Source organism: Tachyglossus aculeatus, chromosome 22 (assembly GCF_015852505.1).
Source record: "Tachyglossus aculeatus isolate mTacAcu1 chromosome 22, mTacAcu1.pri, whole genome shotgun sequence".
Classification (NCBI taxonomy): Eukaryota; Metazoa; Chordata; class Mammalia; order Monotremata; family Tachyglossidae; genus Tachyglossus; species Tachyglossus aculeatus.
Genome location: NC_052087.1, coordinates 29,519,311 through 29,547,052, shown reverse-complemented (window position 1 = coordinate 29,547,052; position 27,742 = coordinate 29,519,311). Strand labels below are relative to the sequence as shown.

General features: G+C 50.3%; 1 protein-coding gene across 2 annotated transcripts in view; it reads left to right on the top strand.

Annotated features, from left to right (window-relative positions):
- The first annotated feature begins 1,328 nt into the window (after positions 1-1,328).
- The window catches only part of PACSIN3 (protein kinase C and casein kinase substrate in neurons 3), a 28,210-nt gene continuing 1,796 nt past the window's right edge, over positions 1,329-27,742 (top strand). The window contains exons 1-9 of one of the 2 annotated variants that reach the window (XM_038765132.1): positions 1,329-1,401; positions 19,878-19,972; positions 20,125-20,281; positions 21,886-22,121; positions 22,343-22,498; positions 22,597-22,772; positions 23,097-23,217; positions 24,520-24,662; positions 25,892-26,013. In XM_038765132.1, coding sequence (XP_038621060.1) covers positions 19,919-19,972; positions 20,125-20,281; positions 21,886-22,121; positions 22,343-22,498; positions 22,597-22,772; positions 23,097-23,217; positions 24,520-24,662; positions 25,892-26,013 — 1,165 coding nt within the window. In that variant the 5' untranslated portion in view covers positions 1,329-1,401; positions 19,878-19,918. Of the gene's footprint in view, positions 1,402-19,428; positions 19,516-19,877; positions 19,973-20,124; positions 20,282-21,885; positions 22,122-22,342; positions 22,499-22,596; positions 22,773-23,096; positions 23,218-24,519; positions 24,663-25,891; positions 26,014-27,742 lie in introns of those variants that run through there. The other variant, XM_038765133.1, reaches the window with a different exon arrangement.

Sequence of the window (27,742 nt, the reverse complement as noted above, 5' to 3'; positions counted from 1 at the left end):
TTTTATCTTGTATCTCCCCCAGCGCTTAGAACAGTGCTTGTCACATAGTAAGCGCTTAACAAATACCACAATTATTCTGATTATTCTCTAGGTCTCAGTTCCCTCATCTGTAAAATGGGGATGAAGACTGTGAACCCCCTGTGGGACAACCTGATCACCTTGTATCTCCCCCAGCGCTTAGAACAGTGCTTGTCACATAGTAAGCACTTAACACATGCCACAATTATTATTATTATTTTCTAGTATACCATTTTATCTTGTATCTCCCCCAGCGCTTAGAGCAGTGCTCGGCGCCTAGTCAGCGCTTAACAGATATCGTCATTATTATTATTACTACCAAATACTGTTATTATTATGCTGTGTGACCTTGGGCCAGTCACTTCACTTCTCTCAGTTCCCTCATCTGTAAAATGGGGATGAAGACTGTGAACCCCATGTGGGACAACCTGATCACCTTGTATCTCCCCCAGCGCTTAGGACAGTGCTTGTCACACAGTAAGCACCTAACACATACCACAATTATTATTATTATTTTCTAGTATACCTTTTTATCTTGTATCTCCCCCAGTGCTTAGAACAGTGCTTGTCCCATAGTAAGCGCTTAACAAATACCGCAATTATTATGATTATTCTCTAGGTCTCAGTTCCCTCATCTGTAAAATGGGGATGAAGACTGTGAACCCCATGTGGGACACCCTGATCACCTTGCATCAGTTCCCTCATCTGTAAAATGGGAATGAAGACTGTGAACCCCATGTGGGACAACCTGATCACCTTGTCACATAGTAAGCGCTTAACAAATACCACAATTATTATAATTATTCTTTAGGTCTCAGTTCCCTCATCTGTAAAATGGGGATGAAGACTGTGAACCCCCTGTGGGACAACCTGATCACCTTGTATCTCCCCCAGCGCTTAGAACAGTGCTTGTCACACAGTAAGCATTTAGCACATACCACAATTATTATTATTATTTTCTAGTATACCATTTTATCTTGTATCTCCCCCAGCGCTTAGAACAGTGCTTGTCCCATAGTAAGCGCTTAACAAATACCACAATTATTATGATTATTCTCTAGGGCTCAGTTCCCTCATCTGTCAAATGGGAATGAAGACTGTGAGCCCCCCGTGGGACAACCTGATCACCTTGTAACCTCCCCAGCGCTTAGAACAGTGCTTGGCACATAGTAAGCGCTTAATAAATGCCATTATTATGATTGTTATTGTTCTCATTAAGGGAGCCCCGGGCGATGAGGGTCCGGTGGGGCGGGGACTGGGGGCGGGGCGTGTCCGGGGGGCCGGGCTTTCCCCGGGGGAGGGTCCCACGCTCCGCCAGGCCTCAGCAGGAGGACGAGGGCCCGGCCTCCATTGGAGATTGCGGGCGCCAACGGGCAGAAAACGGTCAGAAAACGCGGGGAAACGGTCAGGGGGCGCGGGAAACGCTCATCGGACGCGCCCGCAACGGTCGGGGCGCGCGGGAAACGCTCGTCGAACGCGCCCGCAACGGTCGGCGCGCGCGGGAAACGGTCGGCGCGCGCGGGAAACGGTCGGCGCGCGCGCGGGAAACGGCCGGCGAACGCGCCCGCAACGGTCTGCGCGCGCGGGGGGGAACGGTGGGCGCGCGCGCGGGGTGAACGGTCAGCGCGCATGCGCAAGGGAGGGAGCGCGAGGGTCCTCTTGAGTGCCCCCTCCCGGCCAGCTCAGGCATTCAGCCGTATTGATTGAGCGCTGACTGCGTACTGAGCGCTTGGCAAGGACAAGGCGGCAACAGAGTCATTCATTCAGTCGTGCGTATTGAGCGCTTACTGCGTACTGAGCGCTACAGATTCATTCATTCAGTCGTGCTTATTGAGCGCTTACTGCGTACTGAGCGCTTGGGAAGTACATGTTCATTCATTCAGTCGTATTTATTGAGCGCAGTACAAGTTGGCAACATAGACATTCATTCAGTCGTGCTTATTGAGCGCTTACTGCGTACTGAGCGCTTGGGAAGGACAAGTCAGCAACATAGTCATTCATTCAGTCGTGCTTATTGAGCACTTACTGCGTACTGAGCGCTTGGGAAGTACAAGGCGGCAACAGATTCATTCATTCAGTCGTGTTTATTGAGCACTTACTGCGTACTGAGCGCTTGGGAAGTACAAGGCGGCAACAGATTCATTCATTCAGTCGTGCTTATTGAGCGCTTACTGCATACTGAGCGCTTGGGAAGTGCAAGTCAGCAACAGATTCATTCATTCAGTCGTATTTATTGAGCGCTTACTGCGTACTGAGCGCTTGGGAAGTACAAGCCGGCAACAGATTCATTCATTCAGTCGTATTTATTGAGCACTTACTGCGTACTGAGCGCTTGGGAAGTACAAGCCCACAATAGGTTCATTCATTCAGTCGTGCTTATTGAGCGCTTACTGCGTACTGAGCGCTTGGGAAGTACAAGTCGGCAACAGGTTCATTCATTCAGTCGTATTTATTGAGCACTTACTGCCTACTGAGCGCTTGGGAAGTACAAGTCGGCAACATATTCATTCAGTCGTGTTTATTGAGCGTTTACTGCGTACTGAGCGCTTGGGAAGGACAAGTCAGCAACATAGTCATTCATTCAGTCGTGTTTATTGAGCGCTTACTGCGTACTGAGCGCTTGGGAAGTACAAGTCGGCAACAGATATATTCATTCAGTCGTATTTATTGAGCGCTTACTGCGTACTGAGCACTTGGGAAGTACATGTTCCTTCATTGTCGTATTTATTGAGCACAGTACAAGTTGGCAACATAGTCATTCATTCAGTCGTGTTTATTGAGCGCTTACTGCATACTGAGCGCTTGGAAAGGACAAGCCGGCAAAAGATTCATTCATTCAGTCGTGTTTATTGAGCGCTTACTGCGTACTGAGCGGTTGGGAAGTACAAGTCGGCAACAGATTCATTCATTCAGTCGTATTTATCGAGCGCAGTACAAGTCGGCAACATAGTCATTCATTCAGTCGTATTTATTGAGCGCTTACTGCGTACTGAGCGCTTGGGAAGTACAAGTCGGCAACATAGTCATTCATTCAGTCGTGCTTATTGAGCGCTTACTGCGTACTGAGCGCTTGGGAAGTACGGGTCAGCAACATAGTCATTCATTCAGTCATGCTTATTGAGCGCTTACTGCGTACTGAGCGCTTGGGAAGTACAAGTCGGCATCATGTTCATTCATTCAGTCGTATTTATTGAGCGCAGTACAAGTCGGCAACATAGTCATTCATTCAGTTGTGTTTATTGAGCGCTTAATGCGTACTGAGCGCTTGGGAAGCACAAGTCGGCAACAGATTCATTCATTCAGTCGTGTTTATTGAGCGCTTACTGCGCACTGAGCGCTTGGGAAGTACAAGGCGGCAACAGATTCATTCAGTCGTATTTATTGAGCGCAGTGCAAGTCGGCAACATAGTTATTCATTCAGTTGTATTTATTGAGCGCTTACTGCGTACTGAGCGCTTGGGAAGCACAAGTCGGCAACATATTCATTCATTGTCGTATTTATTGAGCGCAGTACAAGTTGGCAACAGAGTCATTCATTCAGTCGTGTTTATTGAGCGCTTACTGCGTACTGAGCGCTTGGGAAGTACAAGTCAGCAACATAGTCATTCATTCAGTCGTGTTTATTGAGCGCTTACTGCGTACTGAGCGCTTGGGAAGTACAAGCCGGCAACAGATTCATTCATTCAGTCGGGCTTATTGAGCGCTTACTGCGTACTGAGCGCTTGGGAAGTACATGTTCATTCATTCAGTCGTATTTATTGAGCGCAGTACAAGTCGGCAACAGAGTCATTCATTCAGACGAGTTTATTGAGCGCTTACTGCATACTGAGCGCTTGGAAAGGACAAGCCGGCAAAAGATTCATTCATTCAGTCGTGTTTATTGAGCGCTTACTGCGTACTGAGCGCTTGGGAAGTACAAGTCGGCAACAGATTCATTCATTCAGTCGTATTTATCGAGCGCAGTACAAGTCGGCAACATAGTCATTCATTCGGTCGTATTTATTGAGCGCTTACTGCGTACTGAGCGCTTGGGAAGTACAAGTCGGCAACATATTCATTCAGTCGTGTTTATTGAGCGCTTACTGCGTACTGAGCGCTTGGAAAGTACAAGTCGGCAACATATTCATTCATTCAGTCGTGTTTATTGAGCGCTTACTGTGTACTGAGCACTTGGGAAGTACAATTCGGCAACATAGTCATTCATTCAGTCGTGTTTACTGAGCGCTTACTGCGTACTGAAAGCTTGGGAAGTACAAGTCGACAACAGATTCATTCATTCAGTCGTGCTTATTGAGCGCTTACTGCGTACTGAGCACTTGGGAAGTACAAGGTGGCAACAGATTCATTCATTCAGTCGTATTTATTGAGCACTTACTGCGTACTGAGCGCTTGGGAAGTACAAGTCGGCAACATATTCATTCATTCAGTCGTATTTATCGAACGCAGTACAAGTCGGCAACAGTCATTCATTCAGTCATATTTATTGAGCACTTACTGCGTACTGAGCACTTGGGAAGTACAAGTCGGCAACATATTCATTCAGTCGTGTTTATTGAGCGTTTACTGCGTACTGAGCGCTTGGGAAGTACAAGTCAGCAACATAGTCATTCATTCAGTCGTGCTTATTGAGCGCTTACTGCGTACTGAGCGCTTGGGAAGTGCAAGTTGGCAACATAGTCATTCATTCAGTCGTGTTTATTGAGCGCTTACTGCGTACTGAGCGCTTGGGAAGTACAAGTCGGCAACAGATATATTCATTCAGTCGTATTTATTGAGCGCTTACTGCGTACTGAGCACTTGGGAAGTACATGTTCCTTCATTGTCGTATTTATTGAGCACAGTACAAGTTGGCAACATAGTCATTCATTCAGTCGTGTTTATTGAGCGCTTACTGCATACTGAGCGCTTGGAAAGGACAAGCCGGCAAAAGATTCATTCATTCAGTCGTGTTTATTGAGCGCTTACTGCGTACTGAGCGCTTGGGAAGTACAAGTCGGCAACAGATTCATTCATTCAGTCGTATTTATCGAGCGCAGTACAAGTCGGCAACATAGTCATTCATTCAGTCGTATTTATTGAGCGCTTACTGCGTACTGAGCGCTTGGGAAGTACAAGTCGGCAACATAGTCATTCATTCAGTCGTGCTTATTGAGCGCTTACTGCGTACTGAGCGCTTGGGAAGTACAAGCCGGCAACAGATTCATTCATTCAGTCGTGTTTATTGAGCGCTTACTGCGTACTGAGCGCTTGGGAAGTACAAGTCGACAACAGATTCATTCATTCAGTCGTGCTTATTGAGCGCTTACTGCGTACTGAGCGCTTGGGAAGTGCAAGTCGACAACAGATTCATTCATTCAGTTGTGTTTATTGAGCGCTTACTGCGTACTGAGCACTTGGGAAGTACAAGTCGGCAACATAGTCATTCATTCAGTTGTGCTTATTGAGCGCTTACTGCGTACTGAGCGCTTGGGAAGTACAAGTCAGCAACATATTCATTCAGTCGTGCTTATTGAGCGCTTACTGCGTACTGAGCGCTTGGGAAGTACAAGTCGGCATCATGTTCATTCATTCAGTTGTGCTTATTGAGCGCTTACTGCGTACTGAGCGCTTGGGAAGTACAAGTTGGCAACATAGTTATTCATTCAGTTGTGTTTATTGAGCGTTTACTGCATACTGAGCGCTTGGGAAGCACAAGTCGGCAACAGATTCATTAATTCAGTTGTATTTATTGAGCGCTTACTGCGTACTGAGCGCTTGGGAAGTACAAGTCGTCAACGTAGTTATTCATTCAGTCGTGTTTATTGAGCGTTTACTGCATACTGAGCGCTTGGGAAGCACAAGTCGGCAACAGATTCATTAATTCAGTCGTGTTTATTGAGCGCTTACTGCGTACTGAGCGCTTGGGAAGTACAAGTTGGCAACATATTCATTCATTCGGTCGTATTTATTGAGCGCTTACTGCGTACTGAGTGCTTGGGAAGTACAAGTAGGAAACATATTCATTCATACAGTCGTATTTATTGAGCGCTTACTGCATGCAGAGCACTGGACTAAGCGCTTGGGAAGTACAAGTCGGCAACATATTCCTTCATTCAGTCATATTTATTGAGCGCTTACTGCGTACTGAGTGCTTGGGAAGTCCAAGTTGGCAACATCTAGAGACGATCCCTACCCAACAGCGGGCTCACAGTCCAGAAGGGGGAATAATAATTATTATTATTCATTCATTCAATCGTATTTATTGAGCACTTACTGCGTGCAGGGCACTGGACTAAGCACTTGGGAAGTCCAAGTTGGCAACATCTAGAGACGATCCCTACCCAACAGCGGGCTCACAGTCCAGAAGGGGGAATAATAATAATTATTATTCTATTCATTCATTCAGTCATATTTATTGAGTGCTTACTGTGTGCAGAGCACTGTACTAAGCGCTTGGGAAGTACAAGTTGGCAACATATAGAGATGGTCCCTACCCAACAGCAGGCTCACAGTCTAGAAGGGGGAGAAGCATACGCTCTACCACTGAGCTACATCCCCTTCCTTCCTCCTCCTAACTTTCATTCATTGTCGTATTTATTGAGCGCTTACTGTGTGCAGAGCACTGGACTAAGCGCTTGGGAAGTCCAAGTTGGCAACCCATACTAGTTACCCCAACCCCGGGAACCCCCTGGGTTGTTTCTGGGCTTTGGCATGCGTCACCGAGCGGCCCTTTCTGTCAATCAATCAGTCAATCAATCAATCAATCGTATTTATTGAGCGCTTACTGTGTGCAGAGCACTGTACTAAGCGCTTGGGAAGTACAAGTTGGCAACATATAGAGACGGTCCCTACCCAACAGTGGGCTCACAGTCTAAAAGGGGGAGAACATGTTCTGTCGGACAGGTTGGGTTTCCTGAAATGCCCCTTTGTCTGCCCCTCCCTGACTCCTCAATCAATCAATCAATCGTATTTATTGAGCGCTTACTGTGTGCAGAGCACTGTACTAAGCGCTTGGGAAGTACAAGTTGGCAAACTCCTCCGCTTCCTCTTCCTCTCCCCCCTCATCTTGGTGCCTTCTCACCGCACGACTCCTGGGAGCGGCTTCCTTTGAGCGCCTCTGCGGCCTGTCAGTGCTTGTCTTATAAATATATATATATATATAATGGCATTTATTAAGCGCTTACTATGTGCCAAGCACTGTTCTAAGCGCTGGGGAGGTTACAGGGTGATCAGGTTGTCCCCCGGGGGGCTCCCAGTCTTCACCCCCATTTTCCAGATGAGGGAACTGAGGCCCAGAGAAGTGAAGCGACTTGCCCAAAGTCACCCAGCTGACAAGTAAGAGAAGCAGCGTGGCTCGGTGGAAAGAGCCCGGGCTTTGGAGTCAATCAATCAATCGTATTTATTGAGCGCTTACTGTGTGCAGAGCACTGTACTAAGCGCTTGGGAAGTCCAAGTTGGCAACATGTAGAGACGGTCCCTACCCAACAGTGGGCTCACAGTCTAGAAGGGGGAGACGGAGAACAAAACCAAACATGTTAACAAAATAAAATAAATAGAATAGATATGTACAGGTAAAATAAATAAATAAATAGCGTAATAAATATGTACAAACATATATACATATATACAGTCAGAGGTCATGGGTTCGAATCTCAGCTCTGCCAATTAATAATAATAATAATAATAATGTTGGTATTTGTTAAGCGCTTACTATGTGCAAAGCACTGTTCTAAGCGCTGGGGGGAACACAAGGAGATGAGGTTTTCTCATGTGGGGCTCACAGTCTTAATCCCCATTTTACAGATGAGGGAACTCAGGCACAGAAAAGTGAAGTGACTTGCCCAAAGGTCACACGGCAGACGTGGGTGGGAGGCAGGATTCGAACCCATGACCTCTGACTCCCAAGCCCGCACTCTTTCCACTGAGCCACGCTGCAGTTGTCAGCTGTGTGACTTTGGGCCAGTTACTTAACTTCTCTGGGCCTCAGTTCCCTCATCTGTAAAATGGGGATGAAGACTGTGAGCACCCCCGTGGGACAACCTGATCACCTTGTAGCCTCCCCAGCGCTTAGAACAGTGCTTTGCACATAGTAAGCGCTTAATAAATGCCATCGTTATTATTATTTGGAGTCAGGGATCAGGGGTTCGAATTTCAGCTCTGCCCATTGTCAGCTGTGTGACCTTGGGCAAGTCACTTCTCTGGGCCTCAGTTCCCCCATCTGTAAAATGGGGATTAAGACTGTGAGCCCCCCGTGGGACAACCTGATCACCTTGTAACCTCCCCAGCGCTTAGAACAGTGCTCTGCACATAGTAAGCGCTTAATAAATGCCATCATTATTATTATTATTATTACAAGTTGGCAACATATAGAGACGGTCCCTCCCCAACAGCGGGCTCACAGTCTAGAAGGGGGAGACAGACCACGAAACAAAACATTTAGGTGTCAAAGTCGTCAGAACAAATAGAATTAAAGCTAAATGCACAAACAAATTAACAAAATAAATAGAATAGTAAATACGTACAAGTAAAATAAAGTAATAAATCTGTACAAACCTATATACAGGTGCTTTGGGGAGGGGAAGGAGGTAGGGCAGGGGGATGGGGAGGAGGAGAGGAAAAAGGAGACTCAGTCTCAGTCGACATGACAATCTTGTATCTACCCCTGTGCTTAGTACAGTGCCTGGCACATAGTAAGCGCTTAATCATCATCATCATCAATCGTATTTATTGAGTGCTTACTATGTGCAGAACACTGGACTAAGCGCTTGGGAAGTACAAATTGGCAACATATACAGTCCCTACCCAACAGTGGGCTCACAGTCTAAAAGGGGGAGACAGAGAACAAAACCAAACATACTAACAAAATAAAATCAATCAATCAATTAATCTATCGTATTTATTGAGCGCTTACTGTGCGCAGAGCACTGTGACCTTGGACAAGTCGCTTAACTTCTCCGAGCCTCAGTTACCTCATCTGTAAAATGGGAATTAAGACCGTGAGCCCTACGCTGGACAACTTGATCACCTTGTATCCCCCCCCGCCCCGCGCTTAGAACAGTGCTTGGCACATAGTAAGCGCTTAGCAAATGCCACCATCATCATCACTGTACTAAGCGCTTGGGAAGTCCAAGTTGGCGACATTTAGAGACGGCCCCTACCCAACAGTGGGCTCACAGTCTAGAAGGGGGAGACAGAGAACAAAACCAAACATACTAACAAAATAAAATAAATAGAATAGATATGTGCCAGTAAAATAAATAAATAAATAGAGTAATAAATATGTACAAACATACATACGTATATACAGCTTAACAAATACCATTAAAAAAAGGAGGCTCTTGATATATCCAGCTTGCTTTCCCTTTCATTGCTACGCACTTATTTTGCAATTTGGAATCATCATCATCAATCGTATTTATTGAGCGCTTACTAGGTGCAGAGCACTGTACTAAGCGCTTGGGAAGTACAAATTGGCAACATATAGAGACGGTCCCTACCCAACAGTGGGCTCACAGTCTAAAAATATTTCCTAGTTTAGCCGCACTACATATCTCAGGTGAACAAAAATGAATTATTTCAGCACGAGCTAGCACGATTCGGGTGGCTGGGGCCGAGCAGCGTGGCTTAGTGGAAAGATGGTATTTGTTATTCCCTCCAAGGCCCTACTGAGAGCTCACCTCCTCCAGGAGGCCTTCCCACACTGAGCCCCCTCCTTCCTCTCCCCCTCATCCCCCCCATCTTACCTCCTTCCCTTCCCCACAGCACCTGTATATATGGATATATGTTTGTACGGATTTATTACTCTCTATTTATTTATTTTACTTGTACATATTCTATTTTATTTTGTTAATATGTTTGGTTTCGTTCTCCGTCCCCCCCCTTCTAGACTGTGAGCCCGCTGTTGGGTAGGGACCGTCTATATGTTGCCGACTTGGACTTCCCAAGCGCTTAGTCCAGTGCTCTGCACACAGGAAGCGCTCAATAAATACGATTGATTGATTGATTGATTGACGCTGACTGAGGAGGCCCAAGGGCGAGGATGGATTCTCCCAGGATTTGGGGGAGCCGCAGAGCCCGGCACTGTCTGAACCTCCCCAAGCGCTTAGTACAGTGCTGTGCACATAGTAAGCGCTCAATAAATATGACTGAATGAATGAATGGGGGTTTCCCTCTAGACTGTAAGCTAGTGGTGGAAAAGGAACATGTCTTCTAACTTTGTTATATCGTACTCTCCCAAGCACTTAGTACAGTGCTGTGCGCACAGCAAGCACTCAATCAATGCTATTTATTGATCGATTCCCAGAGTCTTTAAAAAGTTCGCTTTGCCCCTATTCTATAATTTCTATTTGGTCAACATCAAGACTCAGTGGACAGAGCACAGGCTGGGCAGGGACCGTCCCTATATGTTGCCGACTTCCCAAGTGCTTAGTACAGTGCTCTGCACACAGTAAGTGCTCAATAAATACGATGAATGAATGTTTCCTTCTAGACTGTAAGCTAGTGGTGGAAAAGGAACATCTTCTAACTTTGTTATATCGTACTCTCTCGAGCACTTAGTACAGTGCTGTGCACACAGTAAGCACTCAATCAATACTATTTATTGATCGATTCCCAGAGTCTTTAAGAATCAGTCAATCGTATTTATTGAGTGCTTACTGGGTGCAGAGCACTGTACTAAGCGCTTCTAAGCTATTCTATCATTTATATTTGGTCAACATCATGACTCAGTGGAAAGAGCACAGGCTGGGTAGGGACCGTCTCTCTATGTTGCCGACTTGGACTTCCCAAGCGCTTAGTCCAGTGCTCTGCGCACAGTAAGTGCTCAATAAATACGATTGAATGAATGAATGAATGTTTCCTTCTAGACTGTAAGCTAGTGGTGGAAAAGGAACATCTTCTAACTTTGTTATATCGTACTCTCCCGAGCACTTAGTACAGTGCTCTGCGCACAGTAAGCACTCAGTACATGCTATTTATTGATCGATTCCCAGAGTCTTTAAAAAGTTCGCTTTGCCCCTATTCTATCATTTCTATTTGGTCAACATCAAGACTCAGTGGACAGAGCACAGGCTGGGTAGGGACCGTCTCTATATGTTGCCGACTTGTACTTCCCAAGCGCTTAGTACAGTGCTCTGCACACAGTAAGCGCTCAATAAATACGATGAATGAATGTTTCCTTCTAGACGGTAAGCTAGTGGTGGAAAAGGAACATCTTCTAACTTTGTTGTATCATACTCTCCCGAGCACTTAGTACAGTGCTGTGCGCACAGTAAGCACTCAATCAATGCTATTTATTGATCGATTCCCAGAGTCTAAAAGAATCAATCAATCAATCGTATTTATTGAGCGCTTACTGGGTGCAGAGCGCTGTACTAAGCGCTTGGGAAGTACAAGTTAAGAAGTTCGCTTTGCCCCTATTCTATCATTTCTATTTGGTCAACATCATGACTCAGTGGACAGAGCACAGGCTGGGCAGGGACCGTCTCTATATGTTGCCGACTTGTACTTCCCAAGCGCTTAGTACAGTGCCCTGCACACAGTAAGCGCTCAATAAATACAATTGAATGAATGAATGAGGGTTTCCCTCTAGACTGTAAGCTAGTGGTGGAAAAGGAACATCTTCTAACTTTGTTATATCGTACTCTCCGAAGCACTTAGTATAGTGCTGTGTGCACAGTAAGCACTCAATCAGTGCTATTTATTGATCGATTCCCAGAGTCTTAAAGAATCAATCAATCGTATTTATTGAGCGCTTACTGGGTGCAGAGCGCTGTACTAAGCGCTTGGGAAGTACAAGTTAAGAAGTTTGCTTTGCCCCTATTCTATCATTTCTATTTGGTAAACATCATGACACAGTGGAAGGAGCACAGGTTGGGTAGGGACCGTCTCTATATGTTGCCGACTTGGACTTCCCAAGCGCTTAGTACAGTGCTCTGCACACAGTAAGCGCTCAATAAATACGATTGAATGAATGAATGTTTCCTTCTAGACTGTAAGCTAGTGGTGGAAAAGGAACATCTTCTAACTTTGTTATATCGTACTCTCCCGAGCACTTAGTACAGTGCTCTGCGCACAGTAAGCACTCAGTACATGCTATTTATTGATCGATTCCCAGAGTCTTTAAAAAGTTCGCTTTGCCCCTATTCTATCATTTCTATTTGGTAAACATCAAGACTCAGTGGACAGAGCACAGGCTGGGTAGGGACCGTCTCTATATGTTGCCGACTTGTACTTCCCAAGCGCTTAGTACAGTGCTCTGCACACAGTAAGTGCTCAATAAATATGATGAATGAATGTTTCCTTCTAGACTGTAAGCTAGTGGTGGAAAAGGAACGTCTTCTAACTTTGTTATATCGTACTCTCCCGAGCACTTAGTACAGTGCTGTGCGCACAGTAAGCACTCAATCAATGCTATTTATCGATCGATTCCCAGAGTCTTAAAGAATCAATCAATCAATCAATCGTATTTATTGAGCGCTTACTGGGTGCAGAGCACTGTACTAAGCGCTTGGGAAGTACAAGTTAAGAAGTTCGCTTTGCCCCCTATTCTATCATTTCTATTTGGTCAACATCAAGACTCAGTGGAAAGAGCACAGGTTGGGTAGGGACCGTCTCTATATGTTGCCAACTTGTACTTCCCAAGCGCTTAGTACAGTGCTCTGCACACAGTAAGCGCTCAATAAATACGATTGAATGAATGAATGAATGTTTCCTTCTAGGCAGTAAGCTAGTGGTGGAAAAGGAACATCTTCTAACTTTGTTATGTCGTACTCTCCCAAGCACTTAGTACAGTGCTGTGCACACTGTAAGCACTCAATCAATGCTATTTATTGATCGATTCCCAGAGTCTTAAAGAATCAATCAATCAATCGTATTTATTGAGCGCTTACTGGGTGCAGAGCACTGTACTAAGCACTTGGGAAGTGCAAGTTAAGAAGTTCGCTTTGCCCCTATTCTATCATTTCTATTTGGTAAACATCATGACACAGTGGAAAGAGCACAGGTTGGGTAGGGACCGTCTCTATATGTTGCCGACTTGCACTTCCCAAGTGCTTAGTACAGTGATCTGCACACAGTAAGCGCTCAATAAATACGATTGAATGAATGAATGAATGTTTCCTTCTAGACTGTGAGCTAGTGGTGGAAAAGGAACATCTTCTAACTTTGTTATATCGTACTCTCCCGAGCACTTAGTACAGTGCTCTGCGCACAGTAAGCACTCAGTACATGCTATTTATTGATCGATTCCCAGAGTCTTTTAAAAGTTCGCTTTGCCCCTATTCTATCATTTCTATTTGGTCAACATCAAGACTCAGTGGACAGAGCACAGGCTGGGTAGGGACCGTCTCTATATGTTGCCGACTTGTACTTCCCAAGCGCTTAGTACAGTGCTCTGCACACAGTAAGCGCTCAATAAATACGATGAATGAATGTTTCCTTCTAGACGGTAAGCTAGTGGTGGAAAAGGAACATCTTCTAACTTTGTTGTATCATACTCTCCCGAGCACTTAGTACAGTGCTGTGCGCACAGTAAGCACTCAATCAATGCTATTTATTGATCGATTCCCAGAGTCTTAAAGAATCAATCAATCAATCAATCGTATTTATTGAGCGCTTACTGGGTGCAGAGCGCTGTACTAAGCGCTTGGGAAGTGCAAGTTAAGAAGTTCACTTTGCCCCTATTCTATTATTTCTATTTGGTCAACATCATGACTCAGTGGACAGAGCACAGGCAGGGCAGGGACTGTCTCTATATGTTGCCGACTTCCCAAGCGCTTAGTACAGTGCTCTGCACACAGTAAGCGCTCAATAAATATGATTGAATGAATGAATGAATGAATGAATGAATGGACCAATGGCTCTGTTTGATGTCACTGGGGAAAAGCTGGGGCCTGGCAGTGCCCCGGGCCCGGGTGTTTGCTCCGGGAGGCCGAAGGAGCTGTGCCAGGCTCGGAGCACACAGCGGGCACTGTTCCTGGGACAGGGGGAGGGGAAGAGGAGCTGGGGGTGACTCCCTTAAGAGGCCTCTGCGGGCACCCTCTGTGCTCTGCCAGAGGAGGAGGAAGAGGAGGAGGAGAGGGACGCAGCTGGGGGGTTAAAGGGAGTGAGCACGGAGGGCAGGGGAGGGCCAGCTGGGCTCCCATACTTCAAAGCCAAAGAGAAAAACCTGCTCTGCCTGCATGAGGGTAAAATAATTATGCTATTTAAGCGCTTAACTCTGTGCCAAGCACTATTCTAAACATTCATTCATTCAATCGTATTTATTGAGCGCTTACTGTGTGCAGAGCACTGTCCTAATCAATCAATCAATCAATCAATCGTATTTATTGAGCGCTTACTGTGTGCAGAGCACTGTCCTAATCAATCAATCAATCAATCGTATTTATTGAGCGCTTACTGTGTGCAGAGCACTGTCCTAATCAATCAATCAATCAATCGTATTTATTGAGTGCTTGCTGTGTGCAGATCACTGCCCTAAGCGCTTGGGAAGTCCAAGTCGGCAACGTCTAGAGACGGTCCCTACCCAACAGCGGGCTCGCAGTCTAGAAGGGGGAGACAGAGAACAAAACCAAACATATGGGCAGAATAAAATCAATAGAATAAATATGTACAAGTGAAATAAGTAAATAGAGTAATAAATCCGTCCAAACATATATACAGGTGCTGTGGGGAAGGGAAGGAGGTAAGGCGGGGGGGATGAGGAGGGGGTGGGTTGGGGGCACTACTCCCACTCCGTTGGTGGACTCGTTCGCTACTTCGGCTTCAACTACCACCTCTGTGTAGGTGATTCCCATATCTATATCTCCAGCCCTGATAGAGAAGCAGCGTGGCTCAGTGGAAAGAGCCCGGGCTTTCGAGTCAGTGGTCATGGGTTCAAATCCCAGCTCCGCCCGTTGTCAGCTGTGTGACTTTGGGCAAGTCACTTCGCTTCTCTGGGCCTCAGTTCTGTAAAATGGGGATTGACTGTGAGCCCCCCGTGGGACAACCTGATCACCTTGTATCCCCCCCAGTGCTTAGAACAGTGCTCTGCACATAGTAAGCGCTTAATAAATTCCATCATTATTATTATTACTCCCACTCCGTTGGAGGACTCGTTCACTACTACAGCTTCACCTATCACCTCTATGCAAGTGATTCCTAGATCTATATCTCCTGCCCTGATAGAGAAGCAGCGTGGCTCAGTGGAAAGAGGCCGGGCTTCGGAGTCAGTAGTCATGGGTTCAAATCCCAGCTCCACCCAGCTGTGTGACTTTGGGCAAGTCACTTCGCTTCTCTGGGCCTCAGTTCTGTAAAATGGGGATTGACTGTGAGCCCCCCGTGGGACAACCTGATCACCTTGTATCCCCCCCAGCGCTTAGAACAGTGCTCTGCACATAGTAAGCGCTTAATAAATTCCATCATTATTATTATTACTCCCACTCCGTTGGAGGACTCGTTCGCTACTGCGGCTTCAACCACCACCTCTGTGCAGGTGATTCCCAGATCTACATCTCCAGCCCTGATAGAGAAGCAGCGTGGCTCAGTGGAAAGAGCCCGGGCTTCGGAGTCAGTGGTCATGGGTTCAAATCCCAGCTCCACCCAGCTGTGTGACTTTGGGCAAGTCACTTCGCTTCTCTGGGCCTCAGTTCTGTAAAATGGGGATTGACTGTCAGCCCCCCGTGGAACAACCTGATCACCTTGTATCCCCCCCCAGCGCTTAGAACAGTGCTTTGCACGTAGTAAGCGCTTAATAAATGCCATCATTATTATTATTACTCCCACTCCGTTGGTGGACTCGTTCGCTACTGCGGCTTCAACCACCACCTCTGTGTAGGTGATTCCCAGATCTATATCTCCAGCCCTGATAGAGAAGCAGCGTGGCTCAGTGGAAAGAGCCTGGGCTTTGGAGTCAATCAAACGATCAATCAATCGTATTTATTGAGCACTTAATGTGTGCAGAGCACTGTACTAAGCGCTTGGGAAGTCCAAGTTGGCAACATATAGAGACAGTCCCTACCCAACAGTGGGCTCACAGTCTAAAAGGTCACACAGCTGACAGTTGGCGGAGCTGGGATTTGAACCCATATCCTCTGACTCCAAAGCCCGGGCTCTTTCCATTGAGCCACGCTGCTTCTCAAGTACTCCAGCGCTAAAACAGTGCTTTGCACATAGTAAGCGCTTAATGCTAAATGCTATTATTATTATTATTATTACTACTTAAGAAGTACCAAAGAAGTGTGCCAAGTGCTGGAGTAGATAAAAGATAATCAGATCTGATACAGTCCCTGTTCCACAATCTAACTGGCAGGGAGAGGCATTTTGTCCCCACTTTACAGATGAGGGAACTGAGGCTTGCCCGAGGTCTCACAGCAGGTTAATCAATCAATCAATCGATCGTATTTATTGAGCGCTTACTGTGTGCAGAGCACTGGACTAAGCGCTTGGGAAGTACAAGTTGGCAACATCTAGAGACGGTCCCTACCCAACAGTGGACTCACAGTCTAGAAGGGGGAGACAGAACAAAACAAAACATATTAACAAAATAAAATAAATAGAACAGATATGTACAAGTAAAATAAATAAATAGAGTAATGAATATGTTCAAACATATATACATATATACAGGTGTTGTGGGGAAGGAGGAAGGAGGTAAGATGGGGGAGAAGAAGGAGGGGGCTCAGTCTGGGAAGGCCTCCTGGAGGAGGTGAGCTCTCAGTAGGGCCTTAAAGGGAGAAGGAATGAGAAGCAGCGTGGCTCAGCGGAAAGAGCCCGGGCTTTGGAGTCAGCGGTCATGGGTTCAAATCCCGGCTCCGCCAACTGTCAGCTGGGTGACTTTGGGCAAGTCACTTCGCATCTCTGGGCCTCAGTTCCCTCATCTGGAAAATGGGGATCATCATCAATCATCAATCGTATTTATTGAGCCCTTACTATGTGCAGAGCACTGTACTAAGCGCTTGGGAAGTACAAATTGGCAACATATAGAGACAGTCCCTACCCAACAGTGGGCTCACAGTCTAGAAGGATCGACTGTAAGCCCTCTGTGGAACAACCTGATCACCTTGTAACCTCCCCAGCGCTTAGAGCAGTACTTTGCACATAGTAAGCGCTTAATAAATGCTATTATTATTATTACTATTATAAGGGAGGAAGAGTTAAGGGGAGAGCTGGGTCTAAGCGTTAGTACAGTGCTCTGCACGCAGTAAGCGCTCAGTAAATACGACTGAATGAATGAATCGAACCTGGGCTTTTTGTCTGTAGGCCATGCCGCCTCCATTCAGGGAATGGCTGGCCATTTTGGGGTGGGACAGGATGGGGTGTCTCTATCTCCTGCTCCGTCTCCGGGCTCCACAAGCCTTACTGTCCCCTCCCGTCCTGGCCGAAGGGTCCGCGGGGGCGGCCGCACGCGGGGCGGCCCGTCCTCCGTTCCCCTGCCTCGACACCTGGACGTCCTTTAAGCTTCCAGATTGGAGTGGATTCCCCACTCGGAGGGAAGGAGGGATTCCCTCCTAGTTTCCTTTTAGACTGTGAGCCCACTGTTGGGTAGGGACCGTCTCTATATGTTGCCAATTTGTCCTTCCCAAGCGCTTAGTACAGTGCTGTGCACACAGGAAGCGCTCTATAAATACGATTGATGACGATTGATGATAGTTTCTGCCTGCTCCGTGTCGCCAAAGGGCTTCCTGGCCAGACTCAGTGGGTCTGACCGCCACTTCCCAGCCTCTGCCCTGCCGTGTGATCCTTGCGTGGCTCAGTGGAAAAGAGCCCGGGCTTTGGAGTCAGAGGTCACGGGTTCAAATCCCGCCTCTGCCACTTGTCAGCTGTGTGACTTTGGGCAAGTCACTTCACTTCTCTGGGCCTCAGTTCCCTCATCTGGAAAATGGGGATGAAGACTGTGAGCCCCCCGTGGGACAACCTGATCACCTGGTAACCTTAACAGTGCTTAGAACAGTGCTTTGCACATAGTAAGCGCTTAAATAAATGCCATCATCATTATTATTATTATTATCTTTGGACTGTGCCCCAAAGGCAAGCACACGCAGGGGGCCCCCCCAGGAACAACGTGACCCAACTGGCAGAAAGACGTTGGTCCTGGCGGGGCAGAGGCCCCCGCAGCGCTTAGAACAGTGCTTTGCACATAGTAAGCGCTTAATAAATGCCATTATTATTATTATTATTATTACCTGATATTCCCCACCCTGGACGAGGACAACCTCGAATGCCGAAGCCCTGTGCATTTGTGAACTAGTGAGAGGCAGTGTTGCATAATGGTTAGAGCCCGGGCCTGGGAATCAGGAGGTCCTGGGTTCTAATCCCGGCCCTGCCACCGGTCCACTGTGTGACCTGGGGCAAGTCACTTCGCTTCTGTGCCTCAGTTACCTCCTCTGTAAAAGGGGGGTTGAGGCTGTGAGCCCCATGTGGGACAGGGACTGTGCGCAACCTGATTTGCTTGTATCCACCGCAGCGCTTAGAAAAGTGCCCGGCACATAGTAAGCGCTTAACAAATACAGTAATTATTATTATTGTTTACCCAAATTCATTCGTTCATTCAGTCGTATTTATTGAGCGCTTACCGTGTGCAGAGCACTGTACTAAGCACTTGGGAAGTACAAGTAGAGAAGCAGCGTGGCTCAGGGGAAAGAGCCTGGGCTTTGGAGTCAGAGGTCATGGGTTCAAATCCCGGCTCCGCCAATTCTCAGCCGTGTGACTTTGGGCCAGTCACTTCACTTCTCTGGGCCTCAGTTCCCTCATCTGGAAAATGGGGATGAAGACTGTGAGCCCCCCGTGGGACAACCTGATCACCTTGTAACCTCCCCAGCGCTTAGAACAGCGCAATGCACAGAGTAAGCACTTAATAAATGCCATTATTAGTATTATTATTACAAGTCGGCAACATATAGAGACGGTCCCTACCCAACGGTGGGCTCACAGTCTAGAAAGGGGATGGTTCTGGAAGCAATCCCCCGCGTGGGCCTGGCTCTCGGCTATGGGGCTCGGGCTGCAGACACGACGGTCCGGGCCCGGGCGGGATGGCCCCCATCCCTTCCGTCATCATCATCAATCGTATTTATTGAGCGCTTACTATGTGCAGAGCACTGTACTAAGCGCTTCCATCACTGCCACCCCCCAGTTTGTGACTCCCACCGCGTGGTCCTGGCCTGACCGAGGTCCCAACCGACGCGGCCGGCCGGCCGGGGTGAAGCAGAATTGAGGAGACTGGCAGAATTGGGAGACGTGGCCCGGAGCCGGGGCTGGAGAAGGGGAGAAGGGGCAGTGGGGGGGCTTCCAGCTTTGGGAGAAGTCCCTCCCTCTGCGTGGGGCGTGTGGGCTTCTTCCCAGCCCCTGCCGCCTAATCCTCAGTCGGATCGCGTGACCCGCCTGGCATTCCCTGGGCTGGAATCTGGCCCCTCTGACAGCAGCTACTATATTGGGGTAGCTGGATGCCCTCTCCAACACACTGCTCCCCGCCCCTTCCTTTCCCCCTGATATTTTCAGACTGAAAGAGACGTCGCGGGGGCTCGGGGGATCTTCAGGCCCCGGGTGTGTTTGGCTGGAAAGACGGGAGCAGGGGCTGGGGAAGTTGGGGGGCCGCATGTTGGATTTAGGACTTTGGTTTCGCCCCAAGCCTCCAGAGTTGGGGAGATCAGCGTAGAGCCGGGCCAGAGGGCATGGCTTAGACCCCTCCTGCCAGCTCCCGGCCTTCAGCCGGGCTGTTGGGGAAAGCGGCTGTGGGGACTTGTCAAGAATCAGGCTCCCCAGCTGAGGTTAAGGCGGTGGGGGGAAAGAGGAGATGGACTTTTTAATAACCGGGAATGCGTGTGGACGGCCAAAGCAGCCTCCCCCTTGGAAACAGAGCCCTCGCCCCAGGTCCCTCACTGGTTTCTCACTCCGTCCCCCCGCAGCCACCCGGGACTCGGCCACCATTCCGTGCTGCAGGGACAAAATGGCCCCGGAGGACGACGCCGGCGGGGAGGCCCCCGGGGGCAGCTTCTGGGAGGTGAGGAAGCAGCCGGGGGGTCATTCGTTCAATCGGATTTATTGAGCGCCGCCGCCGGGGTCAGCCGGCTGTCCGTTGACCCCGGCTCCCGGTGGGGAGGGACGGGGCTGGCGGCGGGGAGGGTTCCAGCGTCTGGCCCCGCTCTGCTCCAGGCCGGGCACTACAGGCGGACGGTCCAGCGTGTGGAGGATGGCCACCGGCTCTGTGGGGATCTGGTCGGCTGCTTCCAGGAACGCGCCCGCATCGAAAAGGCCTATGCCCAACAGCTGGCTGACTGGGCTCGCAAGTGGAGAAGCACCGTGGAGAAGGGTGAGAGGCCCGGGGAACGGTCAAGGGCCAAGCCGAGGGAGTGAGCACCGGGCACGGGCCCAGGGCTGAAGCAAGGGGGAGTTCGGTTAGACTCTTGCCCTCAGCTTCCCTCATGTCTCTTCCTCTCAGCCCCCCCATGTCTCTTCCCCTCAGTTTCTCCCATGTCTCTTCCCCTCAGTTTCCCCCATGTCTCTTCCCCTTGGTTTCCCCCATGTCTCTTCCCCTCAGTTTCCCCCATGTCTCTTCTTCTCAGCCCCCCCCATGTCTCTTCTTCTCAGCCCCCCCATGTCTCTTCCCCTCGGCTTTCCCCATGTTTCTTCCCCTCGGCTTTCCCCATGTCTCTTCCCCTCGCCTTCCCCCATGTCCTTTCCCCTCAGCTTCCCCCATGTCCCTTCCCCATGGCTTCCCCCATGTCTCTTCCCCTCGGCTTCCCCCATGTCTCTTCCCCTCACCTTCCCCCATGTCCCTTTCCCTTGGCTTCCCCCATGTCCCTTCCCCTCGGCTTCCCCCATGTCTCTTCCCCTCGCCTTCCCCCATGTCCCTTCCCCTCGGCTTCCCCCACGTCTCTTCCCCACGGCTTCCCCCATGTCTCTTCCCCTCGGCTTCCCCCATGTCTCTTCCCCTTGCCTTCCCCCATGTCCCTTCCCCTCGGCTTCCCCCATGTCTCTTCCCCTCACCTTCCCCCATGTCCCTTTCCCTTGGCTTCCCCCATGTCTCTCCCCACGGCTTCCCCCATGTCCCTTCCCCTCAGCCTCCCCCATGTCCCTTCCCCTCAGCCTCCCCCATGTCCCTTCCCCATGGCTTCCCCCATGTCTCTTCCCCTCGGCTTCCCCCATGTCCCTTCCCAACGGCTTCCCCCATGTCCCTTCCCCTCGGCTTCCCCCATGTCTCTTCCCCACGGCTTCCCCCATGTCCCTTCCCCTCGCCTTCCCCCATGTCCCTTCCCCTCGCCTTCCCCCATGTCCCTTCCCCTCGCCTTCCCCCATGTCCCTTCCCCTCGCCTTCCCCCATGTCTCTTCCCCTTGCCTTCCCCCATGTCCCTTCCCAATAGCTTCCCCCATGTCCCTTCCCCTCGCCTTCCCCCATGTCCTTTCCCCTCGCCTTCCCCCATGTCCCTTCCCCTCGGCTTCCCCCATGTCTCTTCCCCACGGCTTCCCCCATGTCTCTTCCACTCGCCTTCCCCCACGTCCCTTCCCCTCGCCTTTCCCCATGTCCCTTCCCCTCGCCTTCCCCCATGTCCCTTCCCCTCGCCTTCCCCCATGTCCCTTCCCCATGGCTTCCCCCATGTCCCTTCCCCTTGCCTTCCCCCATGTCCCTTCCCCTCGCCTTCCCCCATGTCTCTTCCCCTCGACTTCTCAAGTTTCCGCCAGGAAAGGTAAACCTGTTAGATGGATGCCCACCTGGCCTGGACTGTTTGGGTGACCACCCCTCTGGAGGCAGGAGACTGGACAAAATGGTCTCTCAAGGCCCCTTCGAGCACTAGGATTCTAGGGAAGAAGGGAAAGCGGGGAGGACCCATCCTGCCAGGGTCGGGCACTGACCTGCCCTCTCTGGCTGTCTCCCCTGGTCCTCGCCCTCCCTTCTGTGGCCTCCCCTTCTTTCAGGCCCCCAGTATGGTACGCTGGAGAAGGCCTGGCACGCCTTCCTGACGGCGGCCGAGCGGCTGAGCGTGCTGCACCTGGAAGTGCGGGAGCTTCTGCAGGGCGAGGACAGCGAGCGTGTGCGGGCCTGGCAGCGGGAGGCCTTCCACCGGCCTGTGCTGGGGGGCTTCCGGGAGACCCGGGCCGCCGAAGATGGCTTCCGCAAAGCCCAGAAGCCCTGGGTCAAACGGTTAAAGGAGGTAAAGGCAGGGGCTGGGGCCCAAGGAAGGGCTCTGGGCTCCGATTTGGGGAGGGGGATTCAGGTGCCTGGCCTTGGAGGAGTTGGGGCTGGGGGAGGCTCAAAAGTGGGATTTTTGGAGTCAGGGGGACCTCAGGGGTGAGGGCCCCGGGGGAGATAGGATGGGTGGTCAAGGGAGGGCTCAGGCCCGGGGCCCAAGGCACAGAGCCGCGTGTGTGCCAGGTGGAGACGACGAAGAAGAGCTACCACTCGGCCCGGAAGGAGGAGAAGACGGCGCAGACGCGGGAGAGCCACGCCCGGGCCGACGCCGCCGTGTCCCAGGAGCAGCTGCGCAAGCTGCAGGAGCGCGTGGAGCGCTGCGGCAGGGAGGCCGAGAAGGTGCCGCGGAGGGGAGGCCCCGGGGGTGGGCAGTGGCGGGGATGGAGCGAGGGCAAGAGCCTGATGGGCCGGCGTGCTCCTCCTCCGGGCGCCGCCAGGCGAAAGCCCAGTACGAGCAGACGCTGGCGGAGCTGCACCGCTACACGCCGCGCTACATGGAGGACATGGAGCAGGTGTTCGAGAGCTGCCAGGCCGCCGAGCGCCAGCGCCTGCTCTTCTTCAAGGACATGCTGCTCACCCTGCACCAGCACCTGGACCTCTCCACCAACGACAGGTGTGCTGTCCGTACCGCTCGAGGGACCGGACGGGGGTCGGGTCTCTTTTCTCCCTCCTTTCTCCCGCGCGCCACTCCACCCCCCCAGGTCAAGGAGCAAGGGTCAAGTCTCTTTTAGACTGGGAGCCCACTGTTGGGTAGGGACCGTCTCTATATGTTGCCAACTTGTACTTCCCAAGCGCTTAGTACAGTGCTCTGCACACAGTAAGCGCTCAATCAATACGATGGATGGGTGGATGGATGGAGCGGCAGACGGAGGGGGCGGGGGGCGAGGCTGCGACCTCGGAGGCTTCGGGGTCTGAGGGCCGTGGCTCGGATTCCCAGGTTCATCGCGCTGCACCGGGATTTGCACCAGGACATCGTGGCGGCCAGCGACCAGGAGGACTTGCGCTGGTGGCGGAGCACCCACGGGCCGGGCATGGCCATGAACTGGCCACAGTTTGAGGTGAGGGCATCTGGCGTCATAGCCAGGCTGGGCCCCCTCCTCTCTTTCCTCAACCTTTAGCAAAAACTCCTCACTCTCGGCTTCCAGGCTGTCCATCCCCTGGCCCCCTCCTACCTCACCTCCCTTCTCTCCTTCTCCAGCCCAGCCTGCACCCTCCGCTCCTCTGCCACTAACCTCCTCACTGTACCTCGTTCTCGCCCATCCCGCCGTCGACCCCCGGCCCACGTCCTCCCCTTGGCCTGGAATGCCCTCCCTCCACACATCTCTTCCTCCCTTCAAACCCCTACTGAGAGCTCACCTCCTCCAGGAGGCCTTCCCAGACCGAACCCCCATTTTCCTCTCCCCCTCCCCATCTCCCCCGCCCTACCTCCTTCCCCTCCCCACAGCACCTGTATATATGTTTGTACAGATTTATTACTCTATTTATTTCACTTGTACATATTTACTATTCTGTTTATTTTGTTAATGATGTGCTTTATTTATAGAGCTTCATTTCTGTTTATTCTGATGACTTGACACCAGTCCGTATGTTTTGTTTTGTTGTCTGTCTCCCCCTTCTATTCTGTGAGCCCGTCGTTGGGTAGGGACCGTCTCTATACGTTGCCGACTTGGACTTCCCAAGCGCTTAGTACAGTGCTCTGCACACAGTAAGCGCTCAATAAATATGATTGAATGACTGAATGAATGGCTGGGGTGCTAGGGTCGGGGGAGGAGGAATCGGGGAGAAGACTAGACTTTAAGCTCATGGTGGGCAAGGAATGTTACTTTGTACTCTCCCAATGCTTAGAACGGTGCTTGGTAATAATAATAATAATAATGATGGCATTTATTAAGCGCTTACTATGTGCCTATGTGCAAAGCACTGTTCTAAGTGCTGGGGTAGATACAGGGTAATCAAGTTGTCCCACGTGGGGCTCACAGACTTAATCCCCATTTTCAAGATGAGGTAACTGAGGCACAGAAAAGTTAAGTGACTTGCCCAAAGTCACACAGCTGACCAGTGGCGGAGCTGGGATTTGAACTCATGACCTCTGTCTCCAAGGCCCGGGCTCTTTCCACTGAGCCACGCTGCTTCTCTGCTTCTGGTATGCAATAAGCGCTCAGCAAATACGATCGATTGATTTCTCAGTATTCAATCGTATTTATTGAGCGCTTACTGTGTGCAGAGCACTGTACTAAGCGCTTGGGAAGTACAAGTTGGCAACATATAGAGACGGTCCCTACCCAACAGCGGGCTCACGGCCTGGACCACCCAGGTAGATGCCCCTGACCTTCGTCTGACCTACCATTGTCCCCCGGCAGGAGTGGTCCCTGGACACCCAGCGGACCATCAGCCGCAAAGAGAAGAACAACCGGACCCCCGATGAAGTGACCTTAACCAGCATCGTTCCCACGCGGGATGGCACGGAACCCCCTTCCCAGCCGGGGTCACCGGGGTCTCCACGGTAAGGGGTGGGGGGCTCCGGGCAGTAGTGGGAGCAGGGAAGGCGCAGGGGCCAAGGAAGGGATGGGAGCTGCAGCAAGAAGCACCCATCCTCTTCCCCCTGCCGCCTCCCTCGGCCTTCTCCCTCCAAATTCCGAGGGGAAAGGGAAGAGGGGTGGGTGGGAAGCTGGGATTCCCGGCGGGGAACTTGGAGTCTCTGTCGGACTCCAGGATTTCCCACTGAGGCCCCGGAGCGTGGCTGTGTCCCACGGACGAGTTCCAGGTTTGCTGTGCCTCATCGGGTCTCCCAGGTTTGCGAGTCCTCCCTGTTCTAGGTGGGATAACTGCAGTTCCTTCTCCCCGGTGCCCACCCCCCATCTCTCCTGGGGTGGGGTGGGTCATGTCCCCCCGCCCCCAGGGCTCCCCATTCATTCATTCATTCATTCATTCATTCATTCAATCGTATTTATTGAGCGCTTACGGTGTGCAGAGCGCTGTACTAAGCGCTTGGGAAGTCCAAGTTGGCAACATCTAGAGACGGTCCCTACCCAACAGTGGGCTCATAGTCTAGAAGAGGGAGGCAGAGAACAAAACAAAACATATTAACAAAATAAAGTAAATAGAATAAATATGTACAAATAAAATAAATAAGTAGAGTAATAAATACATACTGAGCCCACTGTTGGGTAGGGACTGTCTCTATATGTCGCCAACTTGTACTTCCCAAGTGCTTAGTACAGTGCTCTGCACACAGTAAGCGCTCAGTGAATACGACTGATGATGATATATACATATATACAGGTGCTGTGGGGAGGGGAAGGAGGTAAGGCAGGGGGGATGGAGAGGGGGAGGAGGGGGAGAGGAAGAAGGGGGCTCAGTGTGGGAAGGCCTCCTGGAGGAGGTGAGCTGTCAGTAGGGCCTTGAAGGGAGGAAGAGAGCGAGCTCGGCGGATGGGCGGAGGGAGGGCATTCCAGGCCAGGGGGATGATGTGGGCCGGGGGTCGACGGCGGGACGGGCGAGAATGAGGCCCGGTGAGGAGGTTAGTGGCAGAGGAGCGGAGGGTGCGGGCTGGGCTGGAGAAGGACAGAAGGGAGGGGAGGTAGGAGGGGGCCAGGGGATGGGGAGCCTGGAAGCCCAGGGTGAGGAGTTTCTGCCTGATGCGTAGGTTGATTGGTAGCCACTGGAGATTTTTGAGGAGGGGAGTAACATGCCCAGAGCGTTTCTGGACAAAGACTGCTCTTCCCGCTCCAGGAGCCAGCAGGAAGAGGAATGGTCGGATGAGGAAAGCCCTCGGAAGGGGACCGCTGGCGTGCGAGTGCGAGCGTTATATGACTATTCGGGCCAGGAGGCTGATGAGCTCAGCTTCCGAGCAGGTACTGGACTCGATCTCTCTGCTCATACCCGGATCCTCTGCTCTGTGCGTGCAGGGAACTCAGCCCTCCTTGAGGCTTCTCTCTTCCCCAGCTTGGGACAGAAGGGTGGGAGACGGGAAGGTGGATTCAGGAAGTGAGATTTCTCCTTCTTGAGAGCCAGTTCTCCGGTCCCCCCATTCATCCCCGGGCTCTCGTTTGGGACTTGGTTCTTCTCGTCTAACTTTTCCACCCTGTTGCTATTGCTATGATTATTATTGCTGGTGCTGCACATAAGTGCTTACTATGTGCCAAGCGCTGGGGTAGATCCCAGTTGATCAGTCCCACGTGGGGCTAACAGCCCCGTTGAATCCCCGTTTTACAGTTGAGGAAACTGAGGCACGGAGAGGTTAAGTGACTTTCCCAAGGTGCTGGTTTCCCTGGCCCTGCCTCCCAGACTGAGCCCCCTTTTTCCTCTCCCCCTCCCCATTCCCCCCGCCCTATCTCCTTCCCCTGCCCACAGCACCTGTATATATGTTTGTACAGATTTATTACTCTATTTATTTTACTTGTCCATATTTACTATCCTATTTATTTTGTTAACGATGTGCTTCTAGCTTTATTTCTATTTATTCTGACGACTTGACACCTGTCCACATGATTTGTTTTGTGGTCTGTCTCCCCGTTCTCGTCTGTGAGCCCACTGTTGCTATCATTATAATTTTTATTATTATTGCAGTGGGGGAGACAGACAGCGGTACAAATAAATTAAATGACAGATACATACATAAGTGCTTTGGGGCTGGGAGCGGGGAAGACCAAAGGGATAAATAAAATTAGTGATATGTACATAAATGCTTTGGGGCTCTCCCAAGTGCTTAGTACGGTGTCCTGCACACAGTAAGCACTCAGTAAATATGATTGATTGATTAACCTGGATCTGTCCTGGCGCTTTGCACAGGGCTTGGCACATAGGTTTATCAAAAAACACAAATTCATTCAGTCGTATTTATTGAGCGCTTACTGTGTGCAGAGCACTGTACTAAGCACTTATATTATTGTTATCAATTCATTCATTCAATGGTATTTATTGAGCGCTTACTGTGTGCAGAGCACTGTACTAAGCGCTTGGGAAGTACAAGTTGGCAACATATAGAGACGGTCCTTACCCAACAGTGGGCTCACAGTCTAGAAGGGGGAGAAGCAAACGCTATACCACTGAGCTACATCCCCTTCCTTCCTCCTACTACTTTCATTCATTCAATCGTATTTCTTGAGCGCTTACTGTGTGCAGAGCACTGGACTAAGCGCTTGGGAAGTCCAGGTCGGCAACATCTAGAGACGGTCCCTACCCGACAGCGGGCTCACGGTCTAGAAGGGGGAGACAGACAACGAAACAAAACATATAAACCAAATAAAATAAATAGAATAAATATGTACAAGTAAAATAAATAGAGTAATAAATCCGTACAAACATATATACAGGTGCTGTGGGGAGGGGAGGGAGGTAAGGCCGGGGAGATGGGGAAAGGAAGGAGGGGGCTCAGTCTGGGAAGGCCACTTTCCACTATAAACCAAATAAAATAAATAGAATAAATAGGTACAAGTAAAATAAATAGAGTAATAAATCCGTACAAACATATGTACAGGTGCTGTGGGGAGGGGAAGGAGGTAAGGCCGGGGGGATGGGGAGAGGAAGGAGGGGGCTCAGTCTGGGAAGGCCTCTTTCCACTAAGCCACGCTGCTTCTCAGC